General features: G+C 44.1%; 1 protein-coding gene across 1 annotated transcript; it reads left to right on the top strand.

Moving 5' to 3' along the window:
• The first annotated feature begins 2,350 nt into the window (after positions 1-2,350).
• On the top strand, positions 2,351-22,419 carry rpusd2 (RNA pseudouridine synthase domain containing 2). Its single transcript, XM_043698302.2, has 4 exons — positions 2,351-3,747; positions 5,017-5,231; positions 10,428-10,724; positions 20,281-22,419. Exons 1-4 carry the CDS (start codon positions 3,489-3,491, stop codon positions 21,007-21,009), a joined length of 1,500 nt encoding a protein of 499 aa, XP_043554237.1. The 5' UTR covers positions 2,351-3,488; the 3' UTR covers positions 21,010-22,419.
• Positions 22,420-22,721: the final 302 nt, after the last annotated feature.

Genomic DNA, 22,721 nt, shown 5'->3' with positions numbered 1-22,721 from the left:
ATAAAACCAGGGAATTAATAATGGGAGCTAAGAAAATGATGGAAGAATTGAACAGGGATTTTGATTGTCTTCACTGTACAAGACAAAATCCCAACACTTAAAAATCAAGGAAGGAAGGACCTGAATTCAACGTCAAAGCCAGGATATTTCCAACTGTTGTATAGTGTGTTGATGAGGACATAGCTGAAGTACTTTGTATTATATTGCTAAATTAGGGTTCAGGAAGATTGTACTGGAATGTTGTGGGAGTAGAGGGTTGCCATTGTAAAAATAGGCTGGGACTTTTTCACTGGAGAGTAGGACATTGAGAAGTGAATTTATAGAGGTTTATAAAGTCATAAGGGGCATAGATAATGTGAATAGCAAAGGTCTTTCCTTTAGAGTGGGTTAGTTCAAAACGAGGGGATGTATTCTTAAGGTGAGACAAAGTTTTGAAAAAGACAATGGGCAATTTCCTTTCACAGAGTGGTGAATGTGTGAGGAAAAACTGTCAGAGGAAGTGGTGGATGCAGGTACAGTTACAACACTTAAATGACATTTGGATAATTACATAAATAAATATTAGAGAGATATGGGCCAAATGATGGTATGTGGGGCTAGTTTGATTTTGGGAACATGGTTGGCGTGCAATAGTTGGATCAAAGGGTTTATTTCCATACTGAATGGCTATAATTCTATGAATAGGGTCTTAAAAGATGTGGCTGCAAAGATAGCGGGTGGAAACATTGTTTGTGATCTCTAAGTTTCCTAGGAACTGAAAAGGTCACAGTGGATTGGAAAATAAAAAATGTAACTTCATTTAAAAAGGAGGAAAACTGCAGGCCAGTTAGCCTAACATGACAGTGAAAATGCTAGAATTTATTATTAGAGATAGAGGTCATTTAGAAAATCACAATCGGGCAGAATCAACATGGTTTTGTGGAAGGGGGAATCCGAGTTCTTTGAGGAAATGCAAAACAAGGTGGACAAAAGGAAACCTGTAGATATATTGATACGCATGGATTTCTAAATAGCATTTCTGTCACATCAAAGATTTCTATGCAAAATAAGAGCTCATGGTCGAGGCAATAATATATTTCATGGGGGTCATAGATAAGGTGAATAGTTAAGGCCTTTTCCCTCAGATGAGGGAGTTCAAAACTTGGACATTTTTAAAGTGAGAGGAGAAAACATTAAAAGGAAATGAGGGGCAACTTTTTCACACAGAGGATGGTTTGTATGTGGAATGAACTGCCTGAGGAAGTGGTAGATGCAGATACAGTTACAACATTTAAAAGACATTTGGCCAGGTACATGAATAGGAAAGGTTGAGGGATATGGGCCATATGCAGGGAAGTGGGATTAGTTTAGTTTGGGAAACTTGATTGGCATGGATGAGTTGAACTGGAGGGTCTGTTTCTGTGCTTTATGAATCTATTAGTATGGACCAAGGATTGGTTAACCGGAAGAGAGCAGTATAAACGAGTCATTTTTGGTTTGGCAAGATCTAGGAGTTGAGTGCCATGGGGATCACTGCTCACATCTCAACTATTTACAATCTATATCAAGAACTTATATGAAAGGGCTGAAAATATGATTGCTAAATTTACTGAGGACATGAACTGGGAAAGTAAGTTGTCAAGAGGATATGTGTACAAAGGGATTTAAATAAATAATTGGCAGAAGTGTTTTTTCCATTTGTTCATGAGATATGACCATCACTGATGAGCCCAACATTTATGGCCTGGAGAGCAGCTGAAAGAAAACTGCATTGCTTTTGGTTTGGAGTCACATGTCAATCACACCAAGTAAGAGTGCAGATTCCTTCCCTTGAGAACATTACTGAAAAGTGAAGTTAATGTCACAGTCAGATGAGCTGTGACCTTATTGAATGGTTGGGCAACCTTGAGAGACTGAATGGCCCACTCCTGCTCTTAATTTTTACGAGAGCAGATATAAATGGCAAGAAGCTTGGAGAAGTGGATGCCAGGCAGATTTTGGGATTCAAACTCCAATCACAACAATCTGCTGGACAAATACAAAATGAATTTAGACATGTAAACTAAATTTGTTTTTTTATCTTTAAAGGGGTGGGGTGGCAGCAAGATTTATCCGGGGATAGTGGTTGTTTAACTTGAAAGGTCTTGTTCCATGGGTTCAGGGACAGATCAGCATCTTTGAACACCCTGGAAAATAAGAATGTGAGCATAATTAGGCCACTTGGAATATCAAGTCTGCTCCACCATTTAATTATGGTTGATATGTATCTTAACCCCATTCACCTGCCTTCTCCCTGTAAGCCTTAATCCCCTTACTAATCTATCTTTGTCTTAAATACACTCAATGACTTGCCTCCACAGCCTTCTGCGGCAATGGGTTTACCACCTTCTGGCTGAAGAAATTCCTCTTCATCTCAATTCTAAAGGGTCATCCCTTCACTCAGACTGTACCCTTGGGTCCTGCTCTCTTATTAGTGAAAACATCTCTATGTCCATTCTATCCAGGGCTCTCAGTTTTCTGTAAGTTTCAATGAGATCCCCCTCATCTTTCTAAAATCCATCGAGTACAGACCCAAAATCTTCACGTGATCCTCAAACAACAAGCCCTTCGTTCTCAGGATCACTCTTATAGAAGATGATGGAAGATAGTAGGGGGCATGGTCCCATACGACTGCCTGATTTGATAGGCTGGACAGTGAAAACAATAATTGCGTCTAACCTTAAAATTGGACAAAGTGAAAAATTACACAACACCAGGTTATAGTCCAACAGGTTTATTTGGAAGCACTTGCTTTTGGAAGAGGATCATAAGACTCAGAATTTACAGCAAACGATTACAGTATGATGCATCTGAAATGATACATTGAACAAACCTAGATTGTTGTTGAGTCTTTCATCTTTTAAAATGGGTTTCAGTTCATTAATATGTCAACCCCAGAACTTCTTTTAAGTTACATTCTCGCAATAACTTAAGGTTTTATATATTAAAAAGTGACATCTCAGCTCAGACAATGCATTAAAGGTTTGAAGTTAGAGTTTGTCTGTATCCCAATTTTGAGTCAGACTGGTTCTATTTCCAGTCAAACACCGGCATCTCCACATCATTAGCTTAAAATTGAAATCATGGATTGGGGTGGGGTCTCTTCCCTTCAAAACTGAACAATCAATTAAGAGTTTTGCACACCGAGTTAGATTTTTGTTGGGTGAGTGGAGGAACATGAAGAAAAAGGTGTAATTGGAATCAGGATCTAAAGTATTTGGACGAAAACGAATGACTCAATCCACCTCTTAGTTCTAGTATTTCTATTTAGGGTTGGCTTGAAACCTGGCTGCAGGGATTCAGTGGTTACCTGGTGTCGAGTTTTCTTTTGAAAGTTGGAAATGTGAATACTTGTTCAGGCACATATTAGGACGCATTCTCTCCCACCCCCGTCCCTCCCCTTAGTCCAACGGGGCGGAGGTCCTTCTCGGATTCTCGGCGCCCGAAAATCCCGAAGGCCCGTAGTTGCCATGTGGTGCCCACGTTGCTGCCTGTCTGCAGTGCGGTTGAACGCTGCGAGGATGAGCGGCGCCGCTTCGGTTGTCGGCGGGAGCGACAAGCGCAAGAAGATCGAGGAAGAGGAGGAGGAGGAGTCGGCACTCGGGCTTCAGGGTCACGGTCAACCGCCGACTAAAAAGCTGAGAAACAAGAAAGGCAAGGGCGACCGCTACGTGCCCCCTCCCGGGAAGAAGAATCTGGGCATCAGCTTCGGCCATCAGCATTTCAACGGTAAGGAGTGCGGGCGGGCCCCTCCATGAACACAATAATCTTATTGTATCACTTTATCTACCGAGGCGTGAAATGAGAGGGGCGGGCCCTTTTTTATTTTTATAACTATTGTAATAGACACATTATTTCTTTTCAGACATCATTACATTACTGTTATCTCTTCTGTTTTTAGCTTTTATTTAGTCAGGAAACCTGATAGAGGTTTACAAAATTATGAGGGGTTGGATAGCGTAAATAGGCAAAGTCTTTTCCCTGGGGTCAGGGAATCCAGAACTAGAGGGTATAGGTTTAGGGTGAGAAGTGAAAGATATAAAAGAGACCTACGGGGTAACTTTTTCACACAGAGGGTGGTACATGTATGGAATGAGCTGCCAGAAGAAGTGGTGGAGGCATGTACAATGCAACATTTAAGAGGCATTTGGATGGGTATATGAATAGGAAGGGTTTGGTAGGATATGGGCTGGGTGCTGGCAGGTGGGACTATATTGGGTTGGGATATCTGGTCAGCATGGACGAGTTGGACTGAAGGGTCTGTATCCATGCTGTACATCTGACTCCAAATGGTTAAAACACTGCTTCCCCTAGCACCTTTTTGCCATTCTGCATCTACCACCCCCCAACCTGGGCTTTGGCTGTGTACAATGCTGTCAACAGTACTGTCTTGCCTGTGATGCTTGGGGCCTAGGGGAGGCTCAACTGGATTGTTTGCACAGTGTTTTTGACTAAAGATGGTTGCAAACAATGCCTTGTGCATTTGTGTTGTGTTCTTCCATTTGCTGAGAATGGAGGGGGGGGGGGGGGGGAAGTTTATTGGAGTCAACCAGTGACTTGGATGGTGAGTTGGAGAGCTGAGGGCAGAAAGTCGAGACATAAAGTCACTCGCCACCCTGTTCCCGAGTCACTAATCCTGACCATCCCTGGTCTGTCCTGGAAGAGTCCATCAAGTTCAGGAGGGACATGAACAGTCGGGGCTCCAGTTCAGCCACAACCCTCCATGAAAAGTGCTTGCCGGCAGAAATAGAGTTCAGGCATGCAGTCTTCACAGGTGAATAGCCTGATGTTGAGGAATACATGTGGAGAAACAAAAGGACTGGGTGCTGGCTAACTAACCCAGGACTCCACAGGTGTGAAAGCTAGTTCAGAAGAGAAGGGAGGTAGGCTGGAGACAAGTGGGAAAAGTGTGCGATGCAGTGTCTTTGCTGATTATTAAAATGCACCAATGACTTGTAATTGAACTGAAAATCTTCTTTCCTTTGCCTTGCCCTTCAGAGACCCAGTATTACTTTGAGAATGGATTGAGGAAGGTCTTTCCATACTACTTTGATTTCCAGACATACTGTAAAGGCCGCTGGGTTGGAAAGACACTGCGGGAAGTGTTCAGCTCTGAGTTCCGCATTGAACCAATCGAGTATTACAGCCAGGCTGCTAAAGCTGGCCGAATCCGTCTTAATGAGGAAACTGCAGACCTTAATACAGTCCTAAAGGTATGCTTTTCGGATTTGATGCTGTTGTTTACCAGCTTCAGTAAAGTCATAGAGATGTACACGTGGATACAGACCCTTCGGTCCAACCTGTCCACGCCAATCAGAAATCCCAACCCAATCTAGTCCCACCTGCCAGCACCCGGCTCATATCCCTCCAAACCCATCCTATTCATATACCCATCCAACTACCTCAAATGTTGCAATTGAACCAGCCTCCATCACTTCCTCTGGCAGCTCATTCCATACATGTACCACCCTCTGCGTGAAAAATTTGCCCCGTAGGTCTCTTTTATATCTTTCCCCTCTCACCCTAAACCTATGCCCTCTAGTTCTGGAATCCCCGACCCCAAGGAAAAGATTTTGTCTGTTTATCCTACCTATGCCCCTCATGATTTTGTAAACCTCTATAAGGTCACCCATCAGCCTCCGACGCTCCAGGGAAAACAGCCCCAGCCTGTTCAGCCTCTCCCTATAGCTCAAATCCTCCAACTCTGGCAACATCCTTGTAAATCTTTACTGAACCCTTTCAAGTTTCACAACATTTTTCCAATAGGAAGGAGACCAGAATTGCACGCAACATTCCAACAGTGGCCTAACCAATGTCCTGTACAGCCGCAACATGACCTCCCAACGTCTGTAGTCAATACTCTGACCAATAAAGGAAAGCATACCAAACGCCGCCTTCACTATCCTATCTACCTGCGACTCCACTTTCAAGGAGCTATGAACCTGCACTCCAAGGTCTCTTTGTTCAGCAACACTCCCTAGGACCTTACCATGAAGTGTAGAAGTCCTGCTAAGATTTCCTTTCCCAAAATGCAGCACCTCACATTTATCTGAATTAAACTCCATCTGCCACTTCTCAGCCCATTGGCCCATCTGATCCAGATCCTGTTGTAATCTGAGGTAACTTTCTTCGCTGTCCACTACACCTCCAATTTAGATGTCACCTGCAAACTTACTAACTGTACCTCTTATATTCGCATCCAAATCATTTATGTAAATGACAAAGTATAGGGCCCAGCACCGATCCTTGTGGCATTCCACTGGTCACAGGCCTTCAGTGTGAAAAACAACCGTCCACCACCCTCTGTCTTCTACCTTTGAGCCAGTTCTGTATCCAAATAGCTAATTCTCCCTGTATCCCGTGAAATCTAACCTTGCTAATCGGTCTCCCATGGGGAACCTTGTCGAACGCCTTACTGAAGTCCATATAGATCACATCTACTGCTCTGCCCTCAATCTTCTTTGTTACTTCTTCAAAAAACTCAATCAAGTTTGTGAGACATGATTTCCCATGCACAAAGCCATGTTGACTATCCCGAATCAGTCCTTGCCTTTCCAAATACATGTACATCCTGTCCCTCAGAATTCCCTCCAACAACTTGCCCACCACCGAGATCAGGCTCACCGGTCTATAGTTCCCTGGCTTGTCTTTACCGCTCTTCTTAAACAGTGGCACTACATTTGCCAACCAGTCTTCCGGCACCTCTCCTGTTGCTATCGATGATACAAGTATCTCAGCAAGAGGCCCAGCAATCACTTCTCTAGCTTCCCACAAAGTTCTCGGGTACACCTGATCAGGTCCTGGAGATTTATCGACTTTTTTAACCGTTTCAAGACATCCAGCATGTCCTCCCCTGTAATCTGGACATTTTGCAAGATGTCACCACCTATTTCCCTACAGTTTATATCTTCCATATCCTTTTCCACAGTAAATACTGATGCAAAATATTCATTTAGTATCTCCCCCATTTTCTGCGGCTCCACACAAAGGCTGCCTTGCTGATCTTTGAGGGGCCCTATTCTCTCCCGAGTTACCCTTTTGTCCTTAATATATTTGTAAAAACCTCTTTGGATTCTCCTTAATTCTATTTGCCAAAGCTATCTCATGTCCCCGTTTTGCCCTCCTGATTTCCTTCTTAAGTATACTCCAACTTTCTTTATATTCTTCTAAGGATTCACTCAATCTATCCTATCTTTTTCTTAACCAAACCCTCAATTTCTTTAGTCATCAGATTTCCCTATACCTACCAGCCTTCCCTTTCACCCTGACAGAAATATACTTTCTCTGGATTCTTGTTATCTCATTTCTGAAGGCTTCCCATTTTCCAGCCGTCCCTTTACCTACGAACATCTGCCTCCAGTCAGCTTTCGAAAGTTCTTGCTTAATACCGTCAAAATTGGCCTTTCTCCAATTTAGAACTTCAACTTTTAGATCTGGTCTATCCTTTTCCATCACTATTTTAAAACAAATAGAATTATGGTCGCTGGCCCCAAAGTGCTCCCCCACTGACACCTCAGTCACCTGCCTTTTCTTACTTCCCAAGAGTAGGTCAAGTTTTGCACCTTCTCTAGTAGGTACATCCACATACTGAATCAGAAAATTGTCTTGTACACACTTAAGAAATTCCTCTCCATCTAAACGTTTAACACTAACGTCCCAGTCGATGTTTGGAAAGTTAAAATCCCCTACCATAACTACCCTATTATTCTTACAAGTGGCTGAGATCTCCTTACAAGTTTGTTTCTCAACTTCCCTCTGACTAATGGGGGGTCTATAATACAATCCCAATAAAGGTGATCATCCCTTTCTTATTGCTCAGTTCCACCCAAGTAACTTCCCTGGATGTATTTCCAGGAATATCTTCCCTCAGCACAGCTGTAATGCTATCCCTTATCAAAAATGCCACTCCCCCTCCTCTCTTGCCTCCCTTTCTATGCTTCCTGTAGCATTTGTATCCTGGAACATTAAGCTGCCAGTCCTGCCCATCCCTGAGCCATGTTTCTGTAATTGCTGATATCCCAGTCAAAATGTTCCTAACCATGCCCTGAGTTCATCTGCCTTCCCTGTTAGGCCCCTTGCATTGAAATAAATTTATTAGTCCTACCTTGTCCCTGCCTGCCTTGACTGTTTGACTCACTTCTGTTCTCAGCTGTCCCCGTCTCAGATCGATCTCTTTCCTCACTATCTCCCTAAGTCCCACCCCCCCACCTTACTAGTTTAAATCCTCCCAAGCAGTTCTAGCAAATTTCCCTGCCAGTATATTAGTCTCCTTCCAATTTGGTGCAATCTGTCCTTCTTGTACAGGTCACTTCTACCCCAAAAGAGATTCCAATGATCCAAAAATGTGAATCCTTCTCCCATACACCAGCCATGCATTCATCTGCTCTATCCTCCTATTCCTGCCCTCACTAGCTCGTAGCACTGGGAGTAATCCAGATATTACTACCCTTGAGGACCTCCTTTTTAAATTCCTGCCTAACTCTCTAATCTCCCTTCAGAATCTCAACCTTTTCCCTTCCTATGCAATTGGTTCCAATGTGGACAACGACCTCTTGCTGGCCTCTCATCCCCCGTGAGAACATTCTGCACCCTCTGAGACATCCTTGATCCTGGCACCAGGGAAACACCACACCATCCTGCTTTTTCTCTGCTGGCCACAGAAACGTCTGTCTGTACCTCTGACTACAGAATCCCCTAACACAATTGATCTCTTGGAAGCCGACGTACCCCTCGTTGCATTAGAGCCAGTCTCAATACCAGAAACTTGGCTGTTTGTGCTACGTTCCCCTGAGAATCCATCACCCCTTACATTTTCCAAAACAGCATACCTGTTTGAAATGGGTATATCCACAAAAGACTTCTGTCCTAGGTGCCAACCTCTCTCACCCTTCCTGGAGTTAACCCATCTATGTGACTGTATCTGAGACTTTCCCCCCTTCCTATAACTGCCATCCATCACATACTGTTGCTGTTGTAAATTCTTCATCACTTCTATCTGTCTCTCCAAGAGATCCACTCGATCTGATAAGATTCGCATCCAACAGCATTTATGGCAGATATAATCCGCAGTAACCCTTAAACTCTCTTTAAATTCCCACATCTGACAAGAAGTACATATCACTGCAAAGGCCATATTTGCTCCTTCACAATCTACAGACCCAGAAAATAACACCGTCTTATTCCTCTGCAAACACAACCCCAGGTTAAATTAATAACTATGGCTTATATTTTAAGTTTAATCAAGAGACTTATCTCCAAAAACACATAATCAAGAAAGAATCCACTATACTCATTACTGCAACCTTTCTCTTGGACAGACTTAAAACAACAATTAACTTATCTGCACTTGCACATCAAATTGCAATGTGACCCATACCTTTCTCTGGAACCTCTTCAGACCTCACCAATGATTGTTGGGAGTCCCCATGCACAGGTCAGCATCTGTAGGAGGAGCCCAGGCACAGGTCTCTGTCTATGGGAGCAGGCTGTCTTCTGTATTAACTGGATTGGCCTCTCTGCAAGTTAGTTGTTGATTAGCATGATTCTGACTAATGGAGTACACATGGGTAGCTGATCATAAAAGTGTTTGTTCTCTTGCTCTGGTTAACTTCTGTAATGGTATTGCTTCATAAACAAGCAGGTCTGTCCATTTGAGTACAATTAGATTATTAACAGGCCACTTTGGATGATGCAGAGTTTAGTTTTTCATTGGCTGGTATCTTTGCCCAATGAAGCCACTAGGAGGAAACCCTAATCCACCTTTTCTTGTGGTCAGTGAACCATAATTATTTCCCTGCCAAATCTTGTGTTAGGAGAAAGAGGAGCAAAAAGGCATGGACCAAGTGCAGGAAAGTGGAACTAATGTAATTTTGTCATAATAAACTTGATGGGCTGAAGGGCCATCTATGAAAATTCCCCTTTCTCCTTTTTAGAATGTTCCCCTCTGCCTCGTGTGGTTTAAAGCCAGTAGTGGGATTGGTTCCTTGAACAAATTCTTCATTGATCGTGTTGAGCACTGCTAAGTGATTGTGACTGGGCTGTTCTCTGAGGCACCTTCAGGCTGATTCCACACCATACAGTCACAATGTGGATAGAATGGCATTGAGAGCCCTCCCTGACCAGAGTCAGGGCTCTTGGGGCCATGAGAGGTTCTTCTCTTGGTCAGTGTTTGCTGCCATGCAGTTTTGTGTCTGACATGTGAAGTTGCCATTTTATTCAGCCTGCAACGGTTTGATTGGTGTGAGGAGCTGGCAGGATACTCGTGTTTTTCCTGAGCAATGTGGATGTGTGCAGTCTCGCAGCAATCTGGAACGTGCTGCGTAACTTAGTGCACAATCTGCGGCCTGCAGAGAGAAATTTGGAGAAAACAATGCTCATCAGTACTAATGGTTTCTTCTGATGTGTCTTAGAACAATGATTTCATGAGGAACACAGTGCACAGGCATGAGCCTCCTGTTACTGATCAGCCATTAACGATACTGACCCAGAACCAGGAAGTCGTGGTGGTGGATAAACCGGCTTCCATTCCTGTGCACCCCTGTGGCCGGTTCCGACATAACACTGTCATCTTTATACTGGGAAAAGAGCATGGCCTGACAGAGCTGCACACTATTCACCGTCTGGACAGGCTCGCCTCTGGGGTCCTCATGTTCGCCAAGACAGTCGAGGTCTCGAAGAAAATGGACCAGCAAGTCCGAGAGAGACAGGTATGGCGCGTGTGTGCATGAGAGAGTGAGAGACGGACTGTAAAGTAACTCGGGCCAAGTCTCGATGTTGGCTTCAAATATTCAGATCTCAGGTGATCCCCAGTTATGCTGTGCAAACCATTGTCAGTCAGAACTTTACTAATCTCTGTTGGCATGCACTTCCATAATCTCTTTCACAGTCTCAGCACGTCCCTTAGGCTTTTGAAGCTAATGAAGTACTTTCTGAAATGTAGTTATTGTTTTAAATGTAGCAAGTGTGGCAGCCACTTTACCCACGACACGCTCCCACAAACAACAATGTGATCAAGACCAAATAATCTGTTTTAACAATATTGTTCAAGGGATAATTTGATAATGGATATATTCCTCATTTGGCTGGAAACTCAAACCAGGAACAAGAGTAGGCTATTTATCCTCTCGAGCTGCTGTTGAGCCACTTGACAAGATCATGGCTTATCTAATGTCTTGCCCCCTCCACCCCCCTGTCAAACAAGAATCTGTCTAATTCTGCCTCAAAAAAAAATTCATTAATCTGGCCTCCATTGCTCTCTACAGAAGACAAATCTTGGAAAAAATAATTTCTCCTGTTCTCCATATTAATGCAAGTTTTTTTTTTAAACTGTCTCTCATAAGGAGCATTCTGTCAGTATCCATTCTGTCAAATCTCCAAGATCTTTCTTTCTCACTGAACATTGTGACATATCTCCGGAAGTGTCTGCCATTGCCTTTCTACTGATTTATCCTTTACCTATTTATTTTCCAGTTCACTTTGGCCAGCACTATCTTCATACCCTCATTGCCTTTCTTTCATTTTAAAACACTAGGTTTACACCCACTCTTCTCTCCATCACGATGAATGTGAAATTCAATTCAATTCAATTTATGATAACTGCCTTTTGATATGAGATCATTATTTAATCCTACAAACTCCCCTGAAAGATCAGGTGAAAGCTCACTGTGATATATGTTCCTCTGAAAATGGTACATTCCCTCAGTGCTGCACTTCATTTGTCAGCCCAGATTATGTGCTTGAATCCCTGGAAAGAGACTCAAGCATGTGACCTGCCATCTCAGACTGGAGAGTTTTGGCACAGATGTTCTGAGACTAACATTGAACTCGAAGCTTATGCACAAGAGAGCACTGGGGAGTAGCAGCCAAGATTTCCAATCCCAGTCACCATCTCTTGATCTGGTGCTGGAGTTTCGTGCTGGCTGTAATATGGATTGTTTATGCCCTTGATCCTCTCTGTTATTGAAGAGCTGCCAGCCCTTCTATTCCCCTGCATGTCTGGATGAGGAGAATACCACACCAAAAATCCATAGATAGTAGAAATGGGGAAAGCGGAGGTAGGGAGTCAGCTCCACAGATCCAGTCCCCTTTCCTATCCTTTGATGTAAGGGAGTGTGTAATGGGGGTATCTAATGCTTTTCCTTAGGGCTGGACTTTAAGAATTATCATAAATGGGTGGCATGGTGGCTCAGTGGTTAGCACTGCTGCCTCATAGTACCATGGGTCCAGATTTGATTCCACCCTTGGGTGACTATCTGTGTGAAGTTTGCATGTTCTCCTTGTGTCTGTAAGAGTTTCTTCCAGTTTCTCCAGTTTCCTCCCACAGTCCAAAGATGTGCAGGTTAGAAGGATTGGCCATGCTAAATTACCCATTGTGTTATGGGATGTGCATGTTAGGTGGGTTAGCCACGGGCAACGTGGGGTTACAGAAATAAGGTGTGGGCCTTGGTCTGGTTGGGATGCTGTTTGGAGGATCATGGTGGATCAAATGGAGTGACATAAGATCAGGGATTTGGGTAGAGTGGGGCTGAGATGACTGAAAGCATGGCTGTCAGTGATACAAGAGTGACGGGGCATGAGTTTTGGGTTTGGAATGGGGAGGATTGAGACCATTGACATGGTCTCTGATCTGAATCACTGGTGATCCTTCCTTGTATGCCCATGTTGTCCCGTTTCCGTATCAGTTGAAGCAAACACTCAGAGACACAGTATGGCTCTGCCGCCTTTATCTTTATTCCAAGCCCTGGAGAGAGAGTGATCACCCATGTACACAAAGACATGAGTTCTCAGTTTTCTCTCAAATAGCAGATTCTTAAGGAATTATAGTCGCTTACAGGGAACAGCATCCAAATAAGACAACAACTATATTGATTGGGTGACTGTTACAATCAGCAAACATCAACAGTAAAGATTAAACCATCTGGCATTACACGATAGATGTTCTCCACCTTGCTAAACCACAACCCTTGCCTCCTGCGCCTCACTGTTTACTGCAAGTTCTCATCTGGTGGAAGTCATGCTAGCTGAGCTTTTGTCCCACAACCCTAAACTTAACTCTTTCCCTACCTGCTCATACCTTATACACATTCTCATTCCCTCTTATCATTTCATGATAACCACCTAGATGACAGTACCACCTTCTTCCCAAGAATCTAACTGCCAGTACTTAAGCAAGTTATTGACACGCAACATGCAGTGATTATAACAACAAAAAATACTAGTCCATGCAGTAATAGAATCTGCAAGATCCTCCCGTGGGGAAAAAAGTTCACCAGCAAAGTTCTTAAACCCACAGTCCTTAGTGACTACTCCATCCCCTCCAAGTTGAGAGGAAACGAGCCAGTTATCCAAAATCATCTTCAGTAAAGTCCAACCTGAAAACAAAATCCAGTCTGTCCTTGCACGTCACTCCATGGAGAAATCTGAATTCTTGGATAAGGGCATTTAAATATTTAACAAAACTGACTAGACTTCCATTCTTGTGGAGATGCTTCGGACGGAGGATACTAGCGCATCTGAGCATGAAGTGTGGCAGCTGCAGCAGCAGGGTAGGTGAACGCAGCAATATTTGCTGCTTCTGCTCCCACTCTGCTGTCAAATGTAACAAAGCCACCTGGCTGTGTTGATGTTAGCTTGATCAGTGAACCTTCATATCCCTTTAAATGATTGAAAGAGAAGGTAAAGCTCACGTAGTTCAATGTCCATTGGAAGGCCACTGACAAAAAGCGTACGAACCTCCTCATCACCATTGTTAGCTTCTTCACTTTTCTTGCTCATGATTGGGTAGCTGATTGAATCCATTGGATCAGATTGTGGAGGGGCGGGCGGTGTTCCGAAGGAGTGCTTTATCTGTGAATGGAGAAACTCTAGAGACTGTTAGCTGCTGAAAGTATCTTTGCATTTCCTCTATTATTGCTTCCTTGCCAAGGTGGGTATCAATATGAAAACAGTCACACATTTAGCTACACTAAATTGTGTCTGCCTATTTCAACATTCTCAGTTGTCCTGAAGTCTGTTACTCTGTTCACTATTTATGACATTATCAAGTTTTATACAATCCATAAAGAGGAGTAGTGAAGCAAGGGCTGCCAGGAAGGGTGAGTTTTCCCGCATTAAAAGGGACTTGCCTCGCGAGTCGGGCCTCCATTTGCCGAGAGGTGCGAGGGAGGAGCGAAGGACTTCTAGGAAGTCATATATTTGTGTGGTTGTGTTACCCGAAACACTACTCAGGTAGTGTCTCCCATCCTTCCTCCTCCTCTAATCCAAAAACAGGAGCTGTGCGCCAGATTGGTAAGGTAACGAGTTTTTTTTTTAATTCCTTATTTTTTCGACAGTCTCTGGGAATTTAGAATAGTGGGAATGGAAGTTAGGGCAGTTGAATGTTACTCCTGCAGAATGTGGGAGGTAAGGGTCACCACTAGTGTCCCTGCTGACTACATCTGCGGGAAGTGCACCCAACTCCAGCTCCTCAAACCGCATTAGGGAATTGGAGCTGGAGCTGAATTAACTTCGGATCGTTGGGGAGGCAGAGGGGGCTATTGAGAGGAGTTACAGGGAGGTAGTCACTCTAAGGTACAAGAAAAAGGCAAATGGGTTACAGTCAGGGGACGGAAAGGGAATCGGCAGGCAGTGCAGGGATCCTCTGTGGCCATTCCCCTCAACAATAAGTATACTGTTTGGGGGGGAATGACTTACCAGGGGAAAGCAGTGGGGTACAGAGCTCTGGCACAGAGTCTGTCCCTGCTGCTCAGAAGGGAAAGGGGACGAGGAGCAGAACAGTAGTTATTGGGGACTCCATAGTTAGGGGGACAGATAGGAGGTTCTGTGGGGACAAGAGAGACTCACTGTTGGTGTGTTGCCTCCCATGTGCCAGGGTTCGTGATGTCTCTGATCGTGTTTTTGGGATCCTTGTAGGGGAAGGGGAGCAGCCCCAAGTTATGGTCCACATAGGCCCCAACGACATAGGTAGGAAGAGAGATGGGGATTTAAGACAGAAATTCAGGGAGCTAGGATGGAAGCTTAGAGCTAGGACGAACAGTGTTGTTGTCTCTGGTTTGTTCCCCATGCCACGTGCTAGTGAGGCAAGGAATAGGGAGAGAGAGGAGTTGAACACGTGGCTACAGGGATGGTGCAGGAGGGAGGGTTTTGGATTCTTGGATAATTGGGGGTCTTTCTGGGATAGGTGGGACCTCTACAAGCAGGATGGTCTTCTTCTGAACCAGAGGGATACCAATATCCTGGGGAGAGAAATTCGCGAAGGCTGTTGGTGTGGGTTTAAACTAATCCAGCAGGGGGGGTGGGAACCAAAATTGTAGTTCAAGTATAGAAAAGGTTGAGAGTAGGGAGGTCCAAAATCAAGTTTCAGGGACGCAAGATGTCACCGGCAAGCAAGAAGTTGGTTTGAAGTGTGTCTACTTCAACGCCAGGAGCATCCGGAATAAGGTGGGTGAACTTGCAGCATGGGTTGGTACCTGGGACTTCGATGTTGTGGCCTTTTGGAGACATGGTTAGAGCAGGTTCAGGAATGGTTGTTGCAGGTTCCAGGATTTAGATGTTTCAGTAAGAAAAGAGAAGATGGTAAGAGTGGGAGGTGTGGCACTGTTGGTCAAGGACAGTATTACAGTTGCAGAAAGGATGTTTGGGGGATTCGTCAACTGAGGTAGTATGGGCAGGAAAAGGTCACCCTGTTGGGAGTTTTCTATAGGCCTCCGAATAGTTCCAGAGATGTAGAGGAAAGGATAGCAAAGATGATTCTCGATAGGAGTGAGAGAGACAGGGTAGTTGTTGTGGGCGACTTCAACTTTCCAAATATTGACTGGGATCACTACAGTACAAGTACTATAGATGGGTCAGTTTTTGTCCAGTGTGTGCAGGAGGGCTTCCTGACACAGTACGTAGACAGGCCAACTAGGGGCGAAGCCACATTAGATTTAGTACTGGGTAATGAGCCCGGCCAGGTGTTAGACTTGGAAGTAGGTGAGACCTTTGGTGATAGTGATCATAATTTTGTTATGTTTACTTTAGTGATAGAAAGGGATCGGTGGATAGCACTAGGCAAGAGTTACACCTGGGGGAAAGGCAATTACGATGCAATTAGGCAAGATTTAGGATGCATAGGATGGGGAAGGAAACTGCAGGGGACAGGCACATTAGAAATGTGGAGCTTATTCAAGGGAAAGCTACTGTGTGTCCTAGATAAGTATGTATCTGTCGGGCAGGGAGGAAGCTGTAGAGCGCGGGAGCCGTGGTTTACGAAGGAAGTGTAATCTCTGGTCAAGAGGAAGAAGAAGGCTTATGTTAGGATGAGATGTGAAGGCTCAGGGCGCTTGAGGGTTACAAGGTAGCCAGAAAAGACCTAAAGATAGAGCTCAGAAGAGCCAGGAGGAGACATGAGAAGTTGTTGGCGGATAGGATCGGGGTAAACCCTAAGGCTTTCTATCGGTATTTAAGGAATAAAAGAATGACGAGTAAGATTCGGGCCAATCAAGGATAGTAGTGGGAAGTTGTGTGTGGAGTCAGAGGAGATAGAGGAATAAATGAATATTTTTCGATAGTATTCACTCTAGAAAACGACAGTGTTGTCGAGGAGATTACTGAGATACAGGCTACTAGACGAAGTGTGATTGAGGTTCACAAAGAAGAGGTACTAGAAATCCTGCAAAGTGTGAAAATAGATAAGTCCCCTGGGCCGGATGGGATTTATCCTAGGATCCTCTGGGAAGCCAGGGAGGACATTGCCGAACCTTTGGCATTGATCTTTAAATCGTCATTGTCTACAGGAATAGTGCCAGAAGACTGGATGATAGTAAATGTGGTTCCCCTGTTCAAGAAGGGAATTGGCGACAATCCTGTTAATGATAGGCAAGTGAGTCTTTCTTCAGTTGTTGGTAAAGTGTTGGAAAAGGTTATAAGAGATAGGATTTATAATCATCTCGTAAAGAATAATTTGATTAGGGATAGTCAGCACGGTTTTGTGAAGGGTAGGTCGTGCCTCACAAACCTTTATTGAGTTCTTTGAGAAGGTGACCAAACAGGTAGATGAGAGTAAATCAGTTGATGTGGTATATTTGGATTTCAGCAAGGCGTTTGATAAGGTTCCACACAGTAGGCTATTGTACAAAATGCGCAGGAATGGGATTGTGGGAGATATAGCAGTTTGGATAAGTAATTGGATTGCCGAAAGAAGACAGAGGGTGGTGGTTGATGGGAAATGTTTATCCTGGAGTCCAGTTACCAGTGATGTACCGCAAGGGTCGGTGTTGGGTCCACTGCTGTTCGTCATTTTTATAAATGACCTAGATGAGGGCGTAGAAGGGTGTGTTAGTAAATTCGCAGACGACATTAAAGTCGGTAGCGTTGTGGATAGTGACGAAGGATGTTGTAGGTTACAGAGAGACATTGATAAGCTGCAGAGCTGGGCTGAGAGCTGGCAAATGGAGTTTAATGCGGACAAGTGTGAGGTGATTCACTTTGGTCGGAGTAACCAGTAAGATTCTTGGTAGTGTAGATGAGCAGAGAGATCTCAGTGTCCAGGTACACAGATCTTTGAAAGTTGCCACCCAGGTTGACAGGGTTGTTAAGAAGGCATACAGTGTTTTAGCTTTTATTAATCGTGTTCTGGAACCGTGAGGTTATGCTACAGCTGTACAAAACTCTGGTGCGGCCGCACTTGGGGAGTATTGTGTACAGCTCTGGTCACTGCATTATAAGAAGGATGTGGAATCTTTGGAAAGGATGCAGAGGAGATTTACTAGGATGTTGCCTGGTATGGAGGGAAGGTCTTATGAGGAAAGGCTGAGGGACTTGAGGCTGTTTTCGTTGGAGAGAAGAGGGTTGAGAGGTGACTTAATAGAGACATATAAAATAATCAGAGGGTTAGATAGGGTGGACAAGGAGAGCCTTTTTCCAAGAATGGTGACGGTGAGCACGAGGGGGCCTAGCTTTAAATTGAGGGGTGATAGATATAGTACAGATGTCAGAGATAGATTCTTTACTCAGAGTAGTAAGGGTATGGAATGCTTTGCCTGCAATGGTAGTAGATTCGCCAACTTTAAGTACATTTAAGCCGTTATTGGACAAGCATATGGACGTACATGGAATAGTGTAGGTTAGATGGGCTTCAGATTGGTATTACAGATCGGCGCAACATCGAGGGCCGAAGGGCCTGTACTGCGCTGTAATGTTCTATGTTCTAAATTGTACTGCCTGAACAATTCAGTCACTTATAAATAACAATCAATGGTCCTAAAATCAAACCCTCGGGGGACCTCATTCAGGTTATTCAAAAATTATTTTCCTTTAACAAATTGATACTTGGCTAATGTGAAAGCTGTCAGGAAAAGTATTTCAAAAATCTGTAACAGCAAGGAAACAACAAATTATTCCCTGTGCTTTAGCCATCGAAGAGGCAGTTTCAGTTCAGATTTAAATCTCAAATTTTCATGGGGAACAAAAACAGAATATATTAAAGTATGTTCTCCAAATGAAAGTTCCCAAATAAAAGTCAGAATTACAGTGGCAACTTTTTGTAGAGATTAGCATTCTTTGAATTTGTATTTTTAAGGGGGGGCAATGAAGTCTTAACAATAATTGACAGAGCTTAAACAGCTCAGCCTCAAGGTCTGTGTTCTCTAAAATCTTAAAACATCAAAATTAAAATGCATTCTTTTTTGTGAACACTCTGCATTTTAAAAAAACAGCAAAGGTATTTTAACACAATACTTTAGTCATGCTTTAGCCAGATGATTGTTGTAGAATTTCAAACAAATCAGGGGCTCAAGGTCGTCAATCAATTTGTTTTAAGGTGACATATTTGATAATTTTAAAAATGACCTAATGTATAATATTAATGTAAAAAAATCAAAATCTGCCCTATTACATAGACCACAGAACACACTAAATTGAGATCCTGGTTCAAACAAGGCAAAACAGTCACTTAAAAGGATTTTCTGAACCAGTAGTTTAACAAACTAAAATATTTAAATATCAAACACTCTCAGCATGGCACAATTTACAGCGAAACTTCCTTTTTCTACCCAAATATTGATACAATCTTAATTTCAGCATTTCTCGTTTTTATTTTTCTTGCATCCTCTCGATGAAATTACACTTATAAAAAGAGAAAACCCTCGCAACGGACCACATGACGCCACAGTGCAAGCCACTCTCTTCCCCCAGAACAAAGATTCGCCAGGTCGAGTCCACAGCTTAGAAACTGAGACTCCCACAATAAAAACCCAGACAAAGTTTCCCTGGTAGTCACTATACTTTACTGTCAGGATCTAAGTGGACTGGCTCCACTTTCTTCCCCTTTTCCTGGTGATGCTATGTTGTCCGAAAAGTACTTCTAACAGGAGATGTGGGATACAAACGTGAATACTTAAAGAAGTACAAAATTTTGTTTCGATATTTTCTTTCAAGTTCCTGGTTTCTAATTTTCTTTTTTAAATGCTCCAGAGCCTCAAACCTCATGTCTGTCGTACTCCAAACTCCTTTTACTGAAGGAACTCGAACCACAATTAAACCAGGGGACTCGAACCCCTGTTTGTCAACGCGTTTATGGAACTGTGTCTCTCAACTAAACTAATTACCCTTCGAGGAGTCTGCGGAATAGAAAGCGATTGAACAAAGGGACTGTTTTCAACAAACAGGAATATTGAGAGGGACCAAGGTTTAAAATCTTATCTTGTGGGCCTGACCATCTCGAGATACTGGTGTTCCAGGAGATCACTGACCCTGTCTGATCATAACTATTCATGTGGACTCCTACCTGGCTCGCCAATATTGTCTTCCCATTTCCATATCAGTTGAAGCAAACACTCAGAGAAACAGTATGGCTCTACCTTCTTCATCTTTATTCCAAGCCCTGGAGAGAGAGTGATCACCCATGTACACAAAGACATGAGTTCTCGGTCTTCTCTTAGACAGCAGATTCTTTAGGAATTATATAGTCATTTACAGGGGGGGAGCATTCAAATAGGGCAGCATCTATATTGATTGGGTGACCATTATAATCAGCGAGCATCAACAGTAAAGATTAAGCCATCTGGCATTACACGATAGATGTTCTTCATTTCATTAAACCACTACCCTTGCCTCTAGCACCTCACTGTTTACTGCAAGTTCTTAGCTGGTGAAAGGCATGCTAGCTGAGCCTTTGTACCGCAACCCTAAACTTAACTCTTTCCCTACCTGCTCATACATCAAAGTTTGGGTGAGAATATGTATAAGGTATGGTACTGGCTGACTGTTGTTGTTTTGTTTCAGGTGGAGAAGGAATATGTGTGTCGAGTGCAGGGCGAGTTTCCAGATGGTGAAATTACCTGCGAGGAACCCATCCTCACCATCTCCTACAAGGTCGGTGTGTGCCGAGTGCACCCCAAGGGGAAACCGTGCAAGACCGTTTTCCAGAAACTGAGCTATAACGGCGTGTCCAGTGTAGTGCACTGCTCCCCTTACACTGGACGCACCCACCAGATCCGGGTCCACCTCCAGTACCTGGGTCATCCCATTGTGAATGATCCCGTCTATAATACCGAGGCCTGGGGACCTAATAGGGGCAGAGGGGGAACACTAGACAAAACGGACGATGAGCTGCTGAAGACGTTGGTGGACGATCACCGGTTGAAAGAGAGCCTAGATCTCTTGGAAGTGGATCACCATTGCACTGGTGAGGATGACCACAAAGGGAGCACCAACTTCACGCCACCCCACGTGGACGAAACTGAGCCTTCTGCAGACAAGAAGAGCAACGGGGCTGAGGAGGGAACGGGGAAGGCTAGCGACGACAACTCTTTGGAGCCCACAGCCAGTGAGCGCGAAGTGAAGCCTGTGCCTGTGAAGGACAATCTGTGCGGCGAGTGCAAGCTGCTGAGGAAGGACCCATCTGCGAAAGACCTGATCATGTATCTGCATGCCCTGAAGTACAAGGGATTGGACTGGGAGTACAGCTCACCACTGCCCAACTGGGCTACAGCTGACTGGCAAGAGGACTGAGGTACACACCACAAGCACAGTGTGTGTGTAAAACCTTCCCAGGCCTGAACATTCAGTAACTGGGGTAGATGTCTGGGGGAGAGAAGGAAATGGCACCTCATATTAATGCAGGGGTATCTGAAAGGTACAGTTGTTTCCTGAGAGAGAGACCACCAGGCTGTATATTTATGACTGTGCAACTGAAGTTAGACATGCAAACACTGTCTGCTCTCAGTCTGAGTGACATTTTATGGATCAGATGATTCCCTTCCTCTGAGATGCCACTGGGATACTGCACTTTCCTTTTGTACATGAATAAAAGTTTAAATCACGGTTTAAAACAGCGAAGTCCCGAGCTCCTACTTGTGCAGGAATTATCATTGTGAGCACTGGATGGGGCGAGAGCTGTGATGCACTCAGCAGTTGAATACCCTACCTACTGGACCTAATCTCGAAGAACAGTGGGCCTGTGAATAAGGTGTGGGTGGGCCAGTATCCACGGACAAGTGTAGTTATTGAGCACTGACCCTGATCATTTCTTCATCTGTACTGTATTCCAGACAGGGTCCCTGCTGACTAGTGATGGTGGAAATACACATTAATGGTGCTCAAAGAAAGTGAGGACTGTAGATACTGGAGATCAGAGTCAAGAGTGTGGTGCTGGAAAAACACAACAGATCAGACAGCATCTGAGGAGCAGGAGAATAGACGTTTTGAGCATAAATCCTTCCATCAAGAATGAGGCTTGTGGGCCGGGGGCTGAGAGAAAAATGGGAGCAGAGGTGAGTGGGATGAGGGTATCTGAGAAACCAAAAGCAGATGACGGTTGGGGGGGGTGGGAAATGTTGGAGCAAATAGATGGGAAAGGTGATGAATAGGTCAGGAGGACGGTTTGGGACAGGGATAATGTGGGGGGAGGGGAAATGAGCAAACTGGAAATCCACACTTATCCCGTGTATCATATTCCGGCTTGGGACCCTGCAACCATGTGGGATAAATGTGGATTTCCACAGTTTCCTCATTCCAACCCCCCCCCAAGCCCGGCAATGATCCCTGTCCCAAGCCTCCAACTCGGCGCTGCCCTCCTCATCTCTCCATCACCTTTCCCATCTGTCTGCTCCAACCACCCCCCACTGGGCCTATCACTTTCTCCCTCACCTTCATTATCGCTTTCTCAGCTACATTGGCCCCAACCCCACCCCCTCCCCAGCCCACATGCCTCATTCCTGATGAAGGGCTCCTAAGATGCTGCCTGACCTGCTGTGCTTTTCCAGCACCACAATGTCAACATTAATGGTGCTCATCAACCACTGAGGTTGACCTTTGGATTGTTTTAACAGGATGATTTTTTTTTAACTTCTGTTCTTCTTTATTTTGGATTTTGATATACAAGATCAGAGAGAATAGAATACAGTAGTGCCATTGTTTTAAGCTGTTGAGTCATATTTACTGGACTGTCTCGCGTGCTTTCCAATAACATAAGCCCAAGGTGAGAAAATGCTGAAATGTCTGATTACGGCTCTTTATTGATTGACATAACCCATTATGTGCAAATTGGAAATGATTCATGCTCTCTCATGCTGGATACCTCAGTTTTCTGAAGGCTGTAACATTACAGCCAAAATTTTTTTTGGCAATGTGCAGATTGATAGTGTCACAACACAAAGTGACTTTCCCATTTCATTCCCTTTACACTTGTGTGCATTTTCTACATGAGGAACCACACTTGTCAG

The sequence above is a fragment of the Chiloscyllium plagiosum genome, unplaced genomic scaffold (assembly GCF_037043375.1).
Source record: "Chiloscyllium plagiosum isolate Xiang-an unplaced genomic scaffold, Cpla_swu_hap1 HiC_scaffold_8, whole genome shotgun sequence".
Classification (NCBI taxonomy): domain Eukaryota; kingdom Metazoa; phylum Chordata; class Chondrichthyes; order Orectolobiformes; family Hemiscylliidae; genus Chiloscyllium; species Chiloscyllium plagiosum.
The sequence above is the reverse complement of the archived record's forward strand: the minus strand, read 5'-3'. Positions and strand labels throughout refer to the sequence as shown.